Source organism: Hippocampus comes, unplaced genomic scaffold (genome assembly GCF_001891065.2).
Source record: "Hippocampus comes isolate QL1 unplaced genomic scaffold, H_comes_QL1_v1.1 scaffold74, whole genome shotgun sequence".
NCBI classification, from domain to species: domain Eukaryota; kingdom Metazoa; phylum Chordata; class Actinopteri; order Syngnathiformes; family Syngnathidae; genus Hippocampus; species Hippocampus comes.
Window position 1 is genome coordinate 1 of NW_017804812.1, and position 18196 is coordinate 18196.

The 18196-nt window shown below is 46.7% G+C and overlaps 2 protein-coding genes across 10 annotated transcripts; one reads left to right on the forward strand and one right to left on the reverse strand.

Annotated features, from left to right (window-relative positions):
• Nucleotides 1–172: 172 nt before the first annotated feature.
• LOC109513060 (cerebellar degeneration-related protein 2-like) lies at nt 173–8524 on the reverse strand. 9 transcript variants are annotated; one of them, XR_002167654.1, is made up of 8 exons: nt 6616–7888; nt 6435–6517; nt 5016–5128; nt 3811–3959; nt 3589–3729; nt 1790–2018; nt 930–1721; nt 173–519 (listed from the first exon to the last, which is right to left on the reverse strand). XR_002167654.1 is itself a non-coding variant. In XM_019865286.1 (8 exons), exons 1-8 carry the CDS (start codon nt 8502–8504, stop codon nt 1209–1211), a joined length of 1347 nt encoding a protein of 448 aa, XP_019720845.1. In that variant the 5' UTR covers nt 8505–8524; the 3' UTR covers nt 695–1208. The 9 variants fall into 9 exon arrangements, 8 of the variants coding, with proteins under 8 accessions (XP_019720845.1, XP_019720853.1, XP_019720867.1 ...); XM_019865286.1 differs by lacking the exon at nt 173–519 and adding an exon at nt 8445–8524 and having other exon boundaries at nt 695–1721; nt 6620–6678; XM_019865294.1 differs by lacking the exon at nt 173–519 and having other exon boundaries at nt 695–1721; nt 6620–6678; nt 7664–7889.
• A 20-nt stretch (nt 8525–8544) lies between these two features.
• LOC109513052 (neurotrypsin-like) lies at nt 8545–18143 on the forward strand. The gene is made up of 14 exons (XM_019865258.1): nt 8545–8648; nt 11105–11147; nt 12524–12766; nt 13163–13301; nt 13376–13554; nt 13784–13931; nt 14006–14184; nt 14560–14701; nt 15206–15426; nt 15673–15814; nt 16373–16663; nt 16872–16994; nt 17062–17324; nt 17514–18143. The coding sequence occupies exons 1-14, from the start codon at nt 8571–8573 to the stop codon at nt 17909–17911; spliced, it is 2589 nt and encodes an 862-aa protein (XP_019720817.1). The 5' UTR covers nt 8545–8570; the 3' UTR covers nt 17912–18143.
• The last annotated feature ends 53 nt before the right edge of the window (nt 18144–18196 follow it).

Here is an 18196-nt window from a genome sequence, read left to right on the forward strand (position 1 = left end):
TTTTTCGGTTAAAAACGCCTTACATGGTAGTTTTTTCGGGCGTTTTTGGCCTGACAAGACATGGTCGCTTTTTTCGGCTAAAATCGCCTTTCTATACATTGTCGTGTTTTTCGGTTCGGTTTCAAAATTAACCTGTGGTATTCATTTCATTTGTGTATATCACTGAATAAAGATGTGCCCTTCCTTTGGCAGCAATGATTTGAGCGCCAGCTCAGTGATATGTGGCTTTCTGTTCATTCAATCCACCGTGAACCCCCTGCTGAATGAAGAAAAAGGCCTTAAGAAATGGCCAAATTAGCCCTCAAAAGTCCTTCAAAAGCCCAGAAATAAAAAGCAAGTGAAAGAATGGGCAACATGCAAAATCTCATTGAGAAAGGGCAATAAACTTCACTTCCTTGCTCATGTGCTGAGAAAAAGAGGCCACGCGGGCGGTCGCAATCTTGCCACACCTGTGCGGCGCACTTTGATGAGTTACCGCGTGCATCATATCCAAGCCAACCTCCTTCCTCTGCTTGCTTCCTGGAGGGAGAGAAAAAGTCTCTTCCGATGGTGCCATCAGTTTCGTCCAAGCCTGTTTCATGGGTTTATTCAAAAATAAATCAATACAGCCATTGAACCACAAATCGAAAGCAATGTTTGAGCATCATTTAAATTCAATGTCTTCCTACTTTTCATGATTATTTCTTTTTTTTAAATTGTCACCCCCCTTTATTCACAAACATTGGGGTACCGACAGTTTTCTCCACAAACAAAAAAAGTACAAGTTAGGGCTGGGTGATTAATCAATTTAGTCTTCTTTGCTGCTTCTGTCGTCATCCCGTTTGACATGCGCCGCTTCCACTCAAAGTCGGCGCAAACAGAGGGCAGCGAGTCAAATCAAGCAGTGGCTTCCTTTACCTGAATTTTTTTAAAAAAAGCAACAAATTCACCTCCGAGGAAGCCGCCATCATTTTCAGGTGACACGTTGTTGACATGAAAAGGATCCCAGAGGAAAGCAATCACGGACGTCCTCCTGCAGAGTCCTGCCAAGACACGGCGCTCACTGCAACGTTGCAAAAACCAGACAATAGTGGCAATCAAATGGTCACTGATGTTCAGGCCGCATGGCCTGGCCCAAAAGAAATAGTGAGAAAGAAATTCGGGTTTCCGTTCAAAGCTCGTCTTCCACCTGCTTTTTATCTCCCCGACATCTGGCTCAGCGCCTGGCATCAGGTGCAGGGTGGCCCGGCCCTGTTCTCCAGGTCCTCTTTGGTTTTCTGGATGCGAGCAAAAATTTCTCGGAACAGTTCCTTGTACTCGGGCTGCCGGAAGCCGGCGGTGCGCTCGGCGGTCTGGACGGCCTTGTGCCTCGGCTCCTCTTGGTGGCGTTGCTGTAATCCAAAGTGCCTTAGGAGCTGCTCATACTTGACCTGCAAGGCGCTGTACTGGGCGTCCACCTCGTTGAGCAGCGAGATGCCGCCACGCTCCTCCTCCGCGGCTCGTTGAGCGCACCGGCACTCGTGCTCGGCGCCGGGCTTGGCTTGAAGGAGACGCTCGCTCGCCCAGCGCTTGAGGGGCCGCCGACCGCGGGGGGACGCCCCGCCGGGCTCGGCTTCGCCGTCGCACTCCACTTCCGCCTCTTCCTCGGGGAGGGCGTAAGCCACATTCAGCCGGGAGAAGGATTTTGACTTCCAGAGGTGACGAAGTTCCTCGGCCTCTCGCTCCAACTCGGACACTCGCAACTGCGCGCACGCAAACACAAAACAAGTGAGGACGCGTCCACAGACATGTGAATGCGACCCGGTCGTACCCTGCACGCCTCCATGCCGGCCAGCTGCTGCTCGAGCGCCTCGTTCTGCCTGCTCAGCAGCCCCGCCTCCCGCTCGGCCTCCTCCCGCCGAGCGCGTTCTCCCGCGTACTGGGCCTGGAGGCTGCGTAGCGAGCGGCGCAGCGACGCCTGCTGCTCCTCGTGCCACCGCCGCACGCCGTCGCGCCAGTCTATGCCGAGACGGGCTTCTTCCGGATCGTCGTCACGGCGCCTACAAAATCGGCGTGGAGAAATTAAAACGCCCGCCTCAAGACGTGATTGGAGGGATGTGCAATATAAAGTAGCGGCACTCGCAAATTACTGACTCATGGGAGAGCGTCAAAATAAAAATTTAAGTCATGATAAAATGACAAAATGTAAACCAAAATTACATGTTTAAAAAAAAAGAATCCATTTGTGAATTCTGATTCCACTTTTTCAAAAATATTTTCGTTCTCTCGTGGGACACCCTGAAAGTCACCGACAACATTCAGCAGTAAGCTACCAAAACATTGTCAAGAACATTTTTAACTTTTTTTGCAAATTTGATGAAAAAAAAATAAATAGAAAAATCATACCGGTACTGGGAAGAATATTAAAAAAATAATCTAAGCCCGCTGCTTTGTTCATTTAATTGCTCAGCTTTGAAACGATTTATTTGATTGTTAAGTTCAGTTAAAAAGAGCAAAAAGTACTCGATACAATTCCAACAAAAGTACTCGAACGTTAATTTAGCAAAAGCACTCGATCCTCTTTTAGAGAAGTATCCAGTCCCGATCGTAGACCAGGGTACTCGAATCTTCATTCCAAATAGGTTCGATTCTTTTTTTTTTTCTTCACGCAAAAACACCCAATCCTTTAACTCCAAACATATCCTTTAAATCATTTTATTCGAGGAATTTTAGTTTCTCGGATTCTTTGACAGAACGAAACAACCTCTCCTAAAATCTAATTAGAATTGCGCATTTCACTGTTCATCCAGCCACGAGTTCTCTCTTTCGAATGTCAATCCGAGATTTAATTCTTACCTCGATCTCAGCCAACAGACAGAAGATCAATTGAGAGGATCATTGTCCCCTTCTCTTGTCAATCTGTCGGGCGCCCGATGTTCTGTCTGTTGACCGAAACCTCGGTCCGAAATCACGTGGGAGGGGTCACCAATTGGTGGAGGAGAGCGTCGTCCTTTCCTCCGCGAAGACACACATTGTTGCATTATTTCAATCAAATATTGTCAAGAAACACAAAAGACCACGGCAGAGGTTTCACTCGACTAAATATGAGCAGAAGTCACCCTTCAATACATATTTGAAAAATCTCGGTTGTCATTTTTGGGCTGGGGTACCGAGTAACATTGGGTTCAAAGTCTCAAACCTCGTAGAATCACATTCAGGAATCATAGAAAGTCGTGAAACCACAAATGTTTTGGTTTGAAAGCTGAAGTAAAAGTCCAGTGCGGGGCATGATGCAACGTGCACTTTGCACTCTTGAGAGAACACAATTTTCTCATCCCTCCACCTTATTATACGGCATACTAGTCATCATATTTAAGTTTTATCTCGGGCGCAGGAGGCGATAAGACGTTCGATTTACAATACGGGCCGCAAAGCCTTTCACACCGCTTCATTTTTGCCAGTATTATTCAAAAGTCACATCCTGCATGTTTTACAAATTCCCAAATTCTGCTTTTAGTCCGCGTCGGCGCTCGCAGCTAATTCGCGAGACGCCCCAACAGTGCAGAGGGAGCGGCGCGCTCTGCTGGGACGCTTCCGACGGGTCAGCCGAGAAGCCATTATGGCTTAAACCTGAGTTTTGGCAGTTGCTCCAGACTCTGGCCGCCGCGCCACCTCCGCCGGGCGACCTGCGAGGGTCCCAGCTTCACGTCGTCCGTCTCCCGCTGCAACTCGTCCACGCGCGTCTGCAGCTCCTCCACCGTTTCCTTCAGCCTGCGCGGACAAATGACACTTGGGAGCACCTTTGGCGTCGGGCTGAAATCCTAAATGCGATTTTGGCGAGCGGAGACCAACCCGCGGATCTTGTGCTGGGCAGTGCGGTTGTCCTGAGTCAGCGTGCGGTTGCTCTGCTCCAGCTCGCGAGACGCCACGTCCAGCTGCTCGTACACTTTGGCGTGCTGGTCGTTCACCTGCCGCAGGAGCTCCACCTGCTTGCCCAGGTACTGGACCACAAAAAAATAAAAATAAAAATCAAATACACCAAGACATTGTACATTTAAAAACAATTACAAAAAACAGTGCCTTTCCTGTTTTTTGTAATTGAACAATTACTGTAAATACAACAGCTAAAGTGCGGACATATTTTTGATTTATTTTTGCCTTGAGGTGGCCTTCAAATAATGTCATTTCCAACCCCATTCACCATTATTCTTTTATTTCCCTCGCGAGCGCATTTCCCTGCCAGGTAACAACGGCGCTGGTCCGACATCAGCAAAAGCTTCTGGAAGGACAAGTCATGAGGTACATGAAAATATTTCTGCTCAGAACGTGCTCCGTGCATTATTGACAAATTGAGCCAACGATGGCTGAACTTTTATCTTATCAGAACAGCAATTTGAACCCGTTGTCAATGAACATTGCCTTCACTCTGACACACAATCTCAAGAAGCGCCAAGGGTGCGTGTGCGTGCCATGACGTCTCCGTTTAGGACTTGTGGGATTAATTCGACACGTCAGCGTCGGGAAGGGCTCGCCAGTCAGACAAAGCCGACTTAGGGGACATTAAAGTAATTCCCCCACGAGTTCAAACAGTCCACTAAAGATTCACTTCCGCTCTCATGCATGGGGGGGGTCCTCTGCTCGTTTTTGTTTTCAGCGAGGATGACGCAACGGTCTTCCACGTCACACATGACAGTAAATGTGAACAAGCCAATAGAGTTGAACTGGGCTAAAATTAAGGACTTCCTAAAGGATCATTTTCAAGGTTTTATGGCTTCTCTTAAAACACAAACGCACAAATACAACAAACAAAACAGGAGCACAAATAAAAATTGGAATCAACAGAATTATTCCCCATGTCTTTAAAAAGGCGTTTCATAAAGTGACACGCTTGTCTGCAAACATTTTCAATTTTAATCACCGTTTTTTTTTTTTTTTGTTTTGTTGAAAAGATAGATTTTTTTGGGGGGAAGTAGAGACATTCCAAAGACCTTGGGCGTGTCTGATGGCTGATGAGCGTAACCTCGGCAACCCGGTTGTCTGGGTCCCGGGGGTCTTACCTCAATCTCCTGCACTTGCTCTTGATTGGTGGAGCACATCTGCTGCAGGCTCTGTTCCAGCTCACGGTTCCTCTCCAGCAGTGACTTGCCCAGCTCGGCGGCCAGCTGAAGGTCTGCACAGGAAAGAACCGGTGTGGAAAACGACACTGATCGATTTGTGTTTTATGCTTGGTTTGGACACTGTCTAATGGTGTGCCCAAACATCTGTGTTCGGACACATACAAGACAGCGTGGACATCGTTACTATTTCGACATGAACACAGACACAGTCTGCATAAACACAAAGCCACAAAAGTGAGTGTCCAAACTGTGTGAGTTGTGATTCACTGACCCACTTGTGTTAATGTGCAGGATCTAATTGGCCCCATTGGCAGTACTACTAAGCTTTCCTCCAATGAGTCAAATCAAGAAGGAGCACAATCAATAAAAACACACCCTGAAATCAAACGAAAGCAAGGCAAACAGAGGTTGGGAAGATTTACCTTGTTCGAGGTCTTGCTTGTCGTACCAAGGCTCTTCCTCCTTCAGTTCGAACTCCTCTTCCACGCTCATGTCAGTCAGCATCTCGGCGGCTGGCTACAATTTGCAGAAATACTCACGCTCGTTCAGTGTCAAATCCTCGTCCGAATTGGCATGACGAACGCGGGCTTCTAGGGGTGATTTTATTGATGCATTTATTTTACTGGTGACAGAAGTCGGTGCTCCTGCTAGCTGCAGCCGGTGTACCGGTGCACCAGCATCGCCGGATAACGCTAATTAGAAAGTCTGATGTGTCAAGTGTTGACATGTTGTTAAGCGACTTCGAACTAAAATCTTTTGATAATAGAGGCCGCTCAAACAGGCGTGGTAAATCATTTCGATTACGTTTCGAAGCGCAATTGAAGCCCTGAACGAGTGTTTACAACAGTATTGTTATTACCCAGGTTTTTATTGGCGTTGTTCATTGGTTATTTCAGCCCTACATTTTACGTCGAAGGTTTGAAGGGAGCTTCCGGTCCTGCTGTGCCTATATAGAAACTGTCCCGTTAGCTCGCCTGCACCTGCGGCTGTGTAGGTGCATCATTAACTGTGCACAGTGAGTTTGTCCACAAGAGGGCGCTGCTGCAGCAAAAAAAAAAATCCATTATTTCCAATCGAGGGGAAAAATTAGCTTCAAAATGCAGATGACTGCACTAAAATGAAATAAAAAGACGCAAAAGTGGTAGTAAGGTGATATGAGTAAAAATGACATTTACTTAATTAAAAAACTATCAGAAATAAATGATATATTTTAGAAATAAAAGTAATACAAAGCTACATTTCCATTGGGGTAGCTGGAGTCTACCCCATCTGAGTTCAGGCGAAAGGCAGGTGACACCCCAGATTGGCCGCCATTCAATCACAGGGCACAAATAGAGAGCGACAATCATTCGCACTCACCCTGCCACTGAGTGGCAACTGAAGCAACGCTGCCTGCGCCAAAGTCACGCCAATGGACCACCACACCACCAGTGACCTTGTGCCTTTAAAACACAAGTTAACCATGTCCAAACCTCAATCGTGCTTTGACTGGAACATGTGCTAATAATAAATAACATGGCATTTAACGGATTCAAATTACTCACAGTTGTGGTACGCCAGCTCCCATTTGTCCATCTTCCAGGTGTCTTCTGTCCTCCTCCATCTGTACTTTGAGAAACATGAGAGGGGACGGCGGAGAGGAGAATGAAGAGGGGCACATTTCTGATCTGCAAACGGCTTCTTGTTTTCACTCATGGTTAAAGGCAAATCGACAAAGTCACCGACAAGACCTCTTTATTTGATACGTGTGTGTAAGGGCGTGTTTGTGTGTGTTAGAGAGAGACTGGTATCTGAAGTCTCTTCAAGGGAGAGGAAGTCAGATAAACGCCAGGGAAGGAAATTGAAACATCACAGAGCACAGTGGGGGTCTAGTGTGTGTGTCACAATGTGTAATTTCCCCCAGCAATACACACAATTCCTCTTCCTGACACTTAACAGTTATGGCCAAATATGCTGCCTTGCCAGTTGCCGTGGCAATAAGCATCAGGGACGAGGAGCGTGTAACGGGATTGGCGATAAAAAGGCTCCTGGCGACAACTTTAGCACAAAAACATTAGCGTGTGTGTGTGAATAGTAATCAAATTTATAATACATTACTTTTTTTTGTCGTTATACAGTACAGTTCCATTGTGAGAGGAGGCTGGTGTGTTGCCATGACAACCAGCTTCTTTTTGGGGGTCTGACAAAAGAAAGATCAAGACAGAAAGACACACACACACACACACACACACACACACACGTAAATATAGCTCCCTCAGCACTTTCTTTACAGTAATGTCTATCTTGCTATGTTAGCATGTCAACTGTTAGCATGTTAGCATTTGAGCAGATTTGTTTTTAAGCCACAGGAAATTGTAAAAATATTAGAAATGGCTCAAAAAGCACCCAGCCGAGATAATCAAAGCAAGGAACGATGACAAACAAATTGGGTTAAAAGATAGAGGGACAGCCCTTGGTTGCATTGGCAGGGGGGAAAAAAAACCCCCACGAAACTTAAAAAGGAAATAAAAAAAAAATGCTAATCTCCCAGCCTGGAGCGGGTGGGTACAAGCAAAGTGTGTGAAACGGATGAGTAGATTTAAGCTCACAGCTCGAAGGCATCGCAGCATGCAGGAAGAGAGATAAGAAAATGAAAGAACAAAGATGTCACTTTTGAATATGGATGACTTCAACGGGTTTTTGACCTACGGACCACCTGAGGGAGGAACAGGAGGAGGTTAATAGTTTGATGGCACAGACTTCACCTAAAAAGACAAAAACACAAACACCATTCGCTGAAGGAAAACAAGGCGTCCACTTACTCCTTTCGTGATGGCAGTCGCGCAAAATAAATAGGATTCTTCCAAATATCTATAAAATTTAAAAACAAAACTCAAAGTTAAAAATGTAATGAAATAAAATCACAAAATGATTTGATTGAACCACAATTCATCAAAGATGTCAAGATTTTTATTTCTTGATCTTCACGACATTTGTATTTTTAATTTTGTAATATATATATATATATTTTGTTTGGCTGATTCACTATATACGATTCATGAACGAGTGCCCATTAAGTAACAACCCATTCCGAAAGGCACCGAAGCTCACCCCTCTTCAACTCACCCACTTTGGCCTAATGAATGCAAATATAGTCAGGTTAATAAATCATATTTTTTAGACTATAGTCCTGCCAATACACACACACACACAAGAGGGGGGAGAGAGCGAGCGAGCGAGAGAGAGAGAGAGAGCGCGAGAGACGTAGGGGGGTAGAGGGTGCTTTCTGCAGAGCTCAACACAATTCCTATCCAGATTGTGTGTGTGAGTGTGTGTGTGTGTGTGTGTGTGTGTGTGCGTGCAATCTTCCATTCCCATCCAGTGCCGCACCCTCTGGTCGGTTGAGACCTCTCCCAAAGCAGCCCCACCAACCACCAGCATCCGCCTCATCCTCTCACGTCACTCGGCGCGTTGGTGTCTGCCTGCCACGGACGCGGCCACGCAAGGCGGGAAAAGATGTCTCCAAGCGGCCGTCGGTTCTTGTGCCTGATCGGGGCCGCCTGCCTGGGGCTGCCCTTGCCGTTGGGCGCGCAGGTACGATCGTCCTCTCGTCACATTGACGTTCACATGTGGACATAAAGTAGACATGTCAATTGAGGATGAGGAGCATTATGATGATGATGATGATGCTTGTTCTGTGTCAAATCAATTGAGGGTATGAGGAAAAGAGGAAAATTAGCTCATCTATTGATATAGTGTATTACTGTACTTTCTTTGTATTTCCATAATTTTCGCCGCTTGTTTGTATGCAAAGAGTGGATTTTTTGTCCATTTATCGCCATATTTCCATGCACACATTGTTTTTGGCCTATTGGTGACCACACAGTTTAGCCGCGTTTCTAAGCACCATTATTTTTGTCCATATTTTGATGAACGCTTTTGTATTTTCTTCCGTCTTTGTAGATCCGTTATTTTCTTTTATTACCGAAAGCACAGCATCTGTTTTCTTCCATTTCCCAATGCAAAGCTACTGTCTATACTGTCGGTTTATTCTGTCTTAATGCATGTTTTGTTCTTCTCATTGCTAATGCATGTTGTCTAGTTTCTCGAAATTAATACACAGGGCTCTACTTTTGAGATTGTCGTAAATCGAGAGTGGTGTGCAGCGTATATCTGCAGACTTTAATTTTGTACAAGCATAGCTTATTTCATTTTTTCTTATTTTACTTATATTTTATTATTATTATCACCATTTATGTTTTATGATGCACAGTTGGCTCGTATAAAAACTCAGATGTGAATGTACCTTTCACTAAAAATGGCAAGAAAATAGATTCCGATTCAAAAGCGCTTGTTTTAAAAAAAAAAAAAAAGGACAGTTTGCGCCGCTGTGGGTGTGAACACAGCCAACATCATTCGTTGCCAATCAAAGAGTCTCCTTTCATTCCCTTTAAATGTGGCGTACTCACATTCCACATGCAGACATCTCTGTGAGGAAAATGGTGCGTGACGGGAACATCATCACTGCATCTCACCGCTATGGCTACAGACAACAAAAAGGTGCCCCCATTAAATGAGCTAGTAACGATTCAGAGGATTTTTTTTCCCGTTGTCATCCATGTGACACTACCTGCGGCGAAAGACGTGGTACCAGCAGGCGTGCTTGTCGACTTTCAGCCACGAAATTGCGCATCTTTACGGAACGTCCAGCATGGCACAGAGCAGCCTGCCAAATTGACAAAAAAACAGGCACAAGGATCCCTTGTGCCTGTTTTTTTTCAGAAAATTCAGGATGTGGCAGAATTTGCAGGCAAAAAATGTTTGGACACGACAGTATTTTCTCACCATCACACATTCTCGACAGAGTCCAATTAGAGCGACATTTACTCTTGTGAGGGCTCTCTTTTGGAGACCCTTCACTTCCTTCTTCCTCCCCCCAGTCGACCCCAGTCTTGTGATATTACGAGAGCTTGCGAATGACAAGTCAGACCCAGATTGACACCACAGGGCTCCAATATGTTTGACTTTGCTTGAGAGGACATCAAAAAACGATCAAGGAATCAATTAATCGGGAGATAATGTTCATTTTCGCTTTGCTGCTCGTGTTGTACAAGTGTGTGCGTGTGCGTGTGTGTGTGTGTGGACTCATTAGCGCAAAACAGGGTGCGGGAAATTAATGATACTCACCAAATAGAAGACGAGCAGATTCCCACATTGTTGCTAATGAAGACAACAGCAGCACAGCAACGCACACAAGATGTTCCTCCAAAGAAGCAAAACACATTAGTTCAACTTTGGGAACATCTGCCAACATGCTTTGACTCATCAGTAGTCCCACATTTCAACTTTTTAACATTGATTTAGATTTTTTTTAAAACGTCATGATTCTTTATTTTATTATTTACTATATTGTCATATGAAATTGGTACTTATATGTATTTTTATATAATTTTTTTTGGAGGGGGGGGCGAATGCCTTGATTTAATTTTTAATTGTTATCGGAGTTGAAAAATTGAATAAAAAAATTAAGGTCATTTAAATCATTTCAGCTTAATTTTGAATATATACGCTTATTTTATTGATTTTTTTTTTTTTATTCATCTTACATTCAGTGTGCCTCCCTTCTGGCACCTTGTGAATCGGGGGCCTGCATCTGTGTTCACGGGTGTGCGCGCATGAGTACGGAGGGAGCAGGTGCAAGCGCATCATAGCACATTAGGTTGGTAACGGAGGCGTGTGATCGACATGATTGGTGATATTGCCATCCGTGTTCTCACCAGCAAGGTTCACATGTTCCTGCTCGCAAGCTATTAGAGGTGTGCTGGTATGCGAGCGAGCGAGCGTCTGTGTGTGCGTATTGTACGGGAATGACAAATAAATGTACTTTTACCCAGTGCTTTTAGATTGATGCGATAATGCATCGAGTTATTTTTAAAAAGGACATCATCATCATCATTCACTTAAAAAAATAACATTCACAAAGTCAAGGATAATCAAAGTACAAATAATTTTTTTTTTTAATGGTCTAATTTATTGCCGTGTGTGTTTAGGTGGTGGCTGACGAGACGTACTTAAACGAGGTGCAGAACTCAGGTAGGTGACCGGACGCATCCTATGATTCTGTCTGACCGACCCCCCTCCCAAATTGACCTCGCCGCCATTTCCTATTCTCGCATTGTTTGGACGGGAGGAAGCTCCTCTTTCGTATTCGCCTCCAGCTGGAAGCCTTCCACCGTTTTTTAATTTCTTTCTTCCCTTGGAGAGGGGGTGTGAAAGGGAGGGGGGCCATGGCGTACGTCGAAGTGGGGGCGGGGGGGCATATTGGGTGAGAAAATCGTAAAGGCTTTCACACGCAGAGTGAGGTACACCTGCAGGCGGGCGCCAGTGCAGCTGTTACTACACATTGTGGTTCTTGGTTTGGCTCCGTCGATAAACACCCTCCCCCCCAAATAAAACGTACCCCCCCAAACCCTTAATACAGCAAATGCGGAGCGTGTCGAATGCGCTTTGTGGCGGGGAAATGGATTATACGAGCAGGGAGGCTGAGTGTTCCCATGGCGATGGGGAGAGGGTTGTTGTCGTGGCGATGATGGAGAGCGCAAACGCGTGCGCGCGTGTGTTCTGCAGGATGGGGGAGGTTAAGTCTGTTCGCCGTTTTTTAAATATTTTTCGGATTTAATCGCTCAAAATTTCCTGTTATTGGTAATAAAAAAAAAATGTGAGTAAATAAACACACAAGAGGAGTCCATTTTTTTACCACGTGAAAGTTGCACTCAAAATGTACTTTGTTCATGGAGCGGTCCGACATGAATTAATGATGACGTACAAGACGATAGCAGAGCGATACGCGACACGAGCTGCTGCTGAGATCACAAGCGCACTGTGTGTCTGCGCAACAACAACAATCAGCTGCACATTTTTTGCAGAGCTGTTCACTAAAATCCTCGTTAACTTTGCAACCCCAAAACGATTCTTTGTCGTCTCCCGTTTGTGTACCGTCTACTGATCGTTGCTCTTGGGTTCTTTTTCGCTTGTTTCGCTCCGATTTCTCTTGCCTCCCCTTCCTGCTACCTTGGCGTTTGTGCGAATGCGTTAAGACTACTTCTGGCTGGTGAAGCGCGTCCGCCATTAATCACAATTTAGCTGCAACTTGGCCTCAGATCAAACAAAACGCTGCAAGAAAAAGCAACGTCGCATGAAAGGATGACAACAAAAAACAAAACAATAGCGGTGTTGCTCAGGCATGGAACGCTCACCATTTGAAGAAGGCCGGCAAAAGGTTTTGACTAGCGCGGCGGTGACGATGAGAATTTTTGACCTGAGCTAACAAATATTTATACTCATTGGTAAATGGCAAACACTTCAAAGAGGTTTGCTTGGTAGCTACTCTGTGAAGAAGCCACAAAATGTCAAAAAACGGTCTCGGAATCCTCACTTTTGATCTCGTCGTCCCGGCCCCTCCCCCTCAGTCCCCCTATCTTGCTCCGAGGGTTTCACCGAGCTGGGTTACTACAACGGCACCGTGTCCCAGACGGATTCGGGCGCCCCGTGCCTCAAGTGGACCGAGTTCCCCGACTACGTGGTGCAGTACCCGGGGCGCGGCCTCGGCGAGCACAGCTACTGCCGGAACCCGGACCGCGAGTCCAACCCCTGGTGCTTCTTCCGGCAAAATTCAGGCGCCATCGGATGGGCCTACTGTGACTGTCACCAGGGTATGGCAAAAAAAATTTTGAACGATCAAACATTTTGTATTCGAAGCGGTTTCTTTCGTAGGTTTTGGATGTTTGCGAAGGACTTTCGTCAGAATTGTTTACGCACTGTGGACTGTCTTTGAGGTTCACAACGGGATCTGTTACTTTTGATGACTAGAAATTATTTGAGGTTTTCAAAAGACGTACATCAAATTTGGGACTTAAAATTCGGATGTCTGCTGTTTGACCAAAAGATGTTGATTTCAAAGGCTCAAAATTGTCTCCTTTTTAAAAAGAGCTATCTTAGTCTGCGCTAGATGAAATCGTTTTACGTCGAGAGCTGTCACTTTGAAAGACTAAATTGAAGGGCGTAATTTTCTTTGACGTTTACGCACCTTCAAATATCTCGTCCAATAGGTGCCGTCAGGCTGGTCGGCGACTCGTCGTCCAACAGCGGGCGGGTTGAAGTGTACTTGAATGGCCAATGGGGAGCGATATGCGATTCTCACTGGAGCGACCGGGACGCCAGCGTGATCTGCAGGCAGGTGGGCTTAAGGTAGGACGCTCCGGTCTCGTCGCTTCCACGCCCTGTACGTCCGAAACACCTGATCGGGTTTTTCGTTTGGACAGCGACATCGGCACGGTGTTGCGGCACTCCCAGCTCGCCTCGGGTTCCGGCCTCTTCCACTTTGAGCGTCTGGGTTGCCGTGGTGACGAGAACAGCGTGAGCGCCTGCGGAAGCAGGACGTTCATCACCGGGGACTGTAACCATGGAAACGAGGCAGCCGTCCTGTGTGCGCCTCCTGAAGGTCAGACTGGAGAATTTCACACATGAACGCACACTCTGTATGAAATGGAAAATAAATCAAACGAGTAAATTGTTTTGCATAGCAATGCAAATGTCATTTAAAAAAGGATAGCAAGACAAAAAAAAAAAAAAATTGCATGGTGTGTATGTCATTGTCACAGAAAACTCGTGTGTGTGTGTGTGTGTGTGTGTGTGTGTGTGTGTGATATGTATAACGTGCCATTTACCAGGCAGCGGACCTCCGCTACGACTAGTCGGAGGTGAGGAAGACTTTGAAGGACGTGTGGAGGTTTTCCACGGCGGCAGGTGGGGCTCCATATGCGACGACCAATGGGACGACAGAGACGCGGAGGTGGTGTGCCGGCAGCTGGGCTTCAGGTGGGTGCTGCCAAATCATGAAATATGATTTTTTTATATATATGGAGAGAGTATTGATTGTGTATGTGTCTTAGCGGTGTGGCCAAGGCGTGGGCATGGGCTCACTTCGGTCAGGGTTCGGGTCCCATCCTGCTGGACGCTGTCAAGTGCACGGGAAACGAACTCTTCCTGGATCAGTGTCCACACGGGCACTGGGAGCAGCACAACTGCGACCACATGGAGGACGCCGGAGTCTCCTGCAGCCCTTACACAGGCATGACGCACAAGTGCATGTACACACACACACACACACACACACACACACACACACACACACACGCACACACACCTAAAAGTTTCTATTTATATCCTCCACATCAATAAATAATTACTAAGCGAAAACCCAGCCGCGGTGATGGAGTGGCTGATTAACACAGACGATGTAAACACCAGATCTCAGGTTCGGCGATACACAGAGTAATGGCCCATAGATGAGTAGGAAAACAAGGACGTTAAAAAAAGTAAAAACAAGGATGTTTTAAGGTGCATGTTGGGAAAAAAAAGAAAGATAAACGGCCTAACATGAAATTCATAAACATGGTCATGAACATCGTGAGTGTTGTAAAGATACCATATTTGATGCTTTCAGACGGAGTGGTTCGTCTGGTGGGGGGCGACAATCCCTGGGAGGGCCGCGTGGAGGTGCTCCACAACGGCGACTGGGGGACGGTGTGTGACGACCACTGGATGCAAGAGCACGCACAGGTGGTGTGTGGACAACTGGGATATAGGTACGGGTGACAGATAGATGACATATGCATGTATGACACACACACACCTCCCTATCTATATATTAGGCCTGTGCGTCTGTAGTTCAAATAGTGTCTTCGCTGATGTGTCAGGTTCTTCTAACAACTTAACTGCAAACCAATTAGATTACAAATGAAAAGACTGAAGCTAATTCGTAAAAAGCAGTTACTTTGGTCAAATTAGCTTCCAGAACGCCGCGTTTAAGTGCACTTGCCGGGAAAACTAATTTCCACAAACAACCGAGGCTAAACTTGGCTCCTTCCCATCATGTAAAGAGTTTTTTTTTTTTTTTTTTTTTTTAAACATTCTTTGGCACCGGTGACTTTTCTAGGGCTTTGGCGTCATTTTGTGGCATCTTTGGGCATGATGGAAGGAGCACAAAATACATGCGACGATAGGTTCAACAGAAAAAGGACAAATAAGTGAATTTGTGAACGCAAACCAAAAATAGACGGGAGTTCACCGTTCTTTTTCTCTTCTCTAAGGGGTTATGCTGAGGTAGTGTCAGGCGGGACGTTTGGGGAGGGGGCCGGTCTCATCCTGCTGGATGACGTCCACTGCGACGGCTCCGAGATGTCTCTGCTGGACTGCCGCCACGGCATCTGGGGTCGCACCGACTGCTCCCACGCTGAGGACGTTGGCGTGCGTTGCAGAGGGAAGCCTGAAGACGAGACCAACGACGTGCCCGTTGTCGCCCCATCCACAGGTGATGAGGCTTGGGTGCACCCGTGCCATGCAATGCTCACTTTTGATGGATACTTTTGTCACTTTCTAGATCCACAAAAGGATCAAAACATTAGATATGTCACATGATTACACAGAATTTCCAAATATATATAAATAAAAGACACATACTATGAAAAATAAGAACAAAATAAACACAAACCTTGTGATTGCGGGCGTCTTTCTCCACTGTAATCAAAGCTAATCATATTTTTCCGAATATTTTCAGGTCCTCTGTTGCGTCTTGCTGGGGGGGCCGATAGGAAGGAGGGGCGTGTGGAGGTCTATCTCCACGGTGACTGGGGGACAATCTGTGACTCGGGGTGGAACGACCTCAACGCCGCTGTGGTGTGCAGGCAACTGGGCCACAGGTGACGAGCAACATGGTGGCAACAGAGAAGGCAACTTTGGAAGCTAGCATTATTAGTCTTCCTTGGTGCTATGGTTCGGTCAAATTAGAAACCAACTTAAGAAACACTGGAAGCTAAATGTGGGATTCTAAGATTGATGTCACATTTGAAGCCAATTCTGAAGCTGAGAATGAATGCTAATTTAAGAATCTAAATTGGGAAGCTAACAATGGAGGCAGCAAACAATGTTAGTCTCAATGCAATGGCTACGTTACATGAGAAGCTAACTTCAGAATGAAACATTTGCAGCTAAAGTTGGTCTTCCTAAGCTTTATCATGAGGTAACATGTGAAGCGAACTCTGAAGCTCACATCGAATGCGAATTTAAGAATCTAAATTGGGAAGCTAACAATGTTAGTCTCAATGCGATGGCTTTTAGAAGCTAACTTCAGAAGCCAAGAGTGGAGGCTAACTTCAGAATCAAACATTTCAAGCTAAAGTTGGTCTTCCAAGTTTTATCTGCAAGGCCAACTCTGAAGCTAACATTGGAGGCTAAAGTTGGTCTTCCTTCTTCGCCAGTGGCGGCGCTCTGGTGGCGAGGGGCTTCGGGCAGGGCAAAGGACCGGTCCACCTGGACCAAGTGAGGTGCACAGGCAAGGAGGAGTTCCTGGGGGAATGTCCCTCTCTGGGCCTGAACATGCTGGGCTGCCGGCACGGGCAAGTGGCAGGGGTCAAGTGTGACACCTCCGCTGCTTCGACGTCCTACCCGATGGTTCAAGTACGCCAACTGGAGGCCAGCTGTGGGGTGAGGAAGCTTCAACAGGACAGCGGTGAAAGCAAGGCCCGAGAGGGAGGAGGAAACATGCTCAGGTGGGTGGTCTTCCACTAGTTTGCTGGTTTTAGCTCTACCTGGTGGATATCATGGGTCACTGCATGTCCGATGACCTGATTCAGATACATTTGGAAAAAAATGAAACAAAAATCGTGAATGAAACAAAGTCAAATTAATACAATTGAATACATTGGAAATAATATACAGGAGCAGATCTTGATCACATATGCAAACCACTTGTTGCAGGATATCGTGGCCTTGGCAGGCGTCGGTGTGGCTTCAGTCCCAAAGTCAAGATGGCGGCCCTCTCTGCAGCGCCACTCTCATCGGCTCCTGCTGGGCCCTCACATCCGCCACCTGTTTTGCCAGGTAACTCCAAATACCAGTCACTAGCATCATCTTGCTGCTTTGATAACATAAATCGCATCGCCATCAGGTTTGGAACAGAGCCATCCAGGTACGTGGTGCGGGTCGGGGCTTCTGAGCGGACTCTGACCCCAGAGCGTGTGGTCGTCCACAAGAAGTTCAAAGGCCAGAGTGGAGGTCATGACCTAGCCATGCTCAAACTGCCCGGCGCGCAGAAGGGTCACTGCTTTACCTTTGATCCCCACGTCAATGCCGCTTGCCTGCCTGACGATGACCACAGCAGCATGCCGGCTGCCTGCGTCGTCCTGGTGACCACGCGGCGGAGCACATCAGGTGGGTGATGTTGAAGCTCATGTCGGAAGCCAACGTTCCCCTCTTCATCTGATAAAAAGAAAAAGTTGTGGCAGGCCAGATGTGGCCCACCGGTTCAGTTAACTAATTTCAAAAGCTTATATCGAAATATGACAGCTTGTGCTAAAGCTAACTTTGGAAGCTTTTATCGATGATGTTTCTGTGTCCTAGACTCTGTGCTGGCGTCTTGGGTTCCGATCATGTCATCGTGGCAATGCAAGAAGCGCCACGGCGACAGCTTCTCTAGCCATGGCACCGTGTGCGCCGGCAGCCCCCCGGACACCAGCCCGGTCCATGGCAGCGGCGAAGGTTGCAGCGGCAACTCTGGAGGCGGCCTGCTGTGTCATGCCGAGGCCGGTCGGTGGGTGTTGGCAGGAGTGGTTGCCGGGCGCTACGGCTGCGCGGACCCCTCCTCGCCGGCACTGTACACACGCGTCAGCCGCTTCCGCAGCTGGATCAATGACGTCATCCACGCCGACTCCCAAAATGGCAGACGAGGAGAGGAAACAAACGACATCGGACATCACGCGCACGCAAAACACACACGGCACTCGCAGGTGGCGGTTTGATCGAGGCCTCACTGGCTTACCAAACCTGCGCCACGGGACCACCAGAGAAAATGCGAACTCTGATTGCTTCCCAACCAGAGGCCAAACAAAGATGGCCGCCGATCAGCATGTGCTTTCAAAACCCCAATTCAGTAAATTATGTGGCAGGGTGCTCAATTAAGACAACAATTAGGATTAGCGCAAACTGCTAATTAAATGTACAGCTGATAAACATGCGACGTCAAAAAAAAAAAAAAAAAAAAAAAAAAAATTTTTTTTTGAGGGTCCCAAAGGGTGGACGGACGA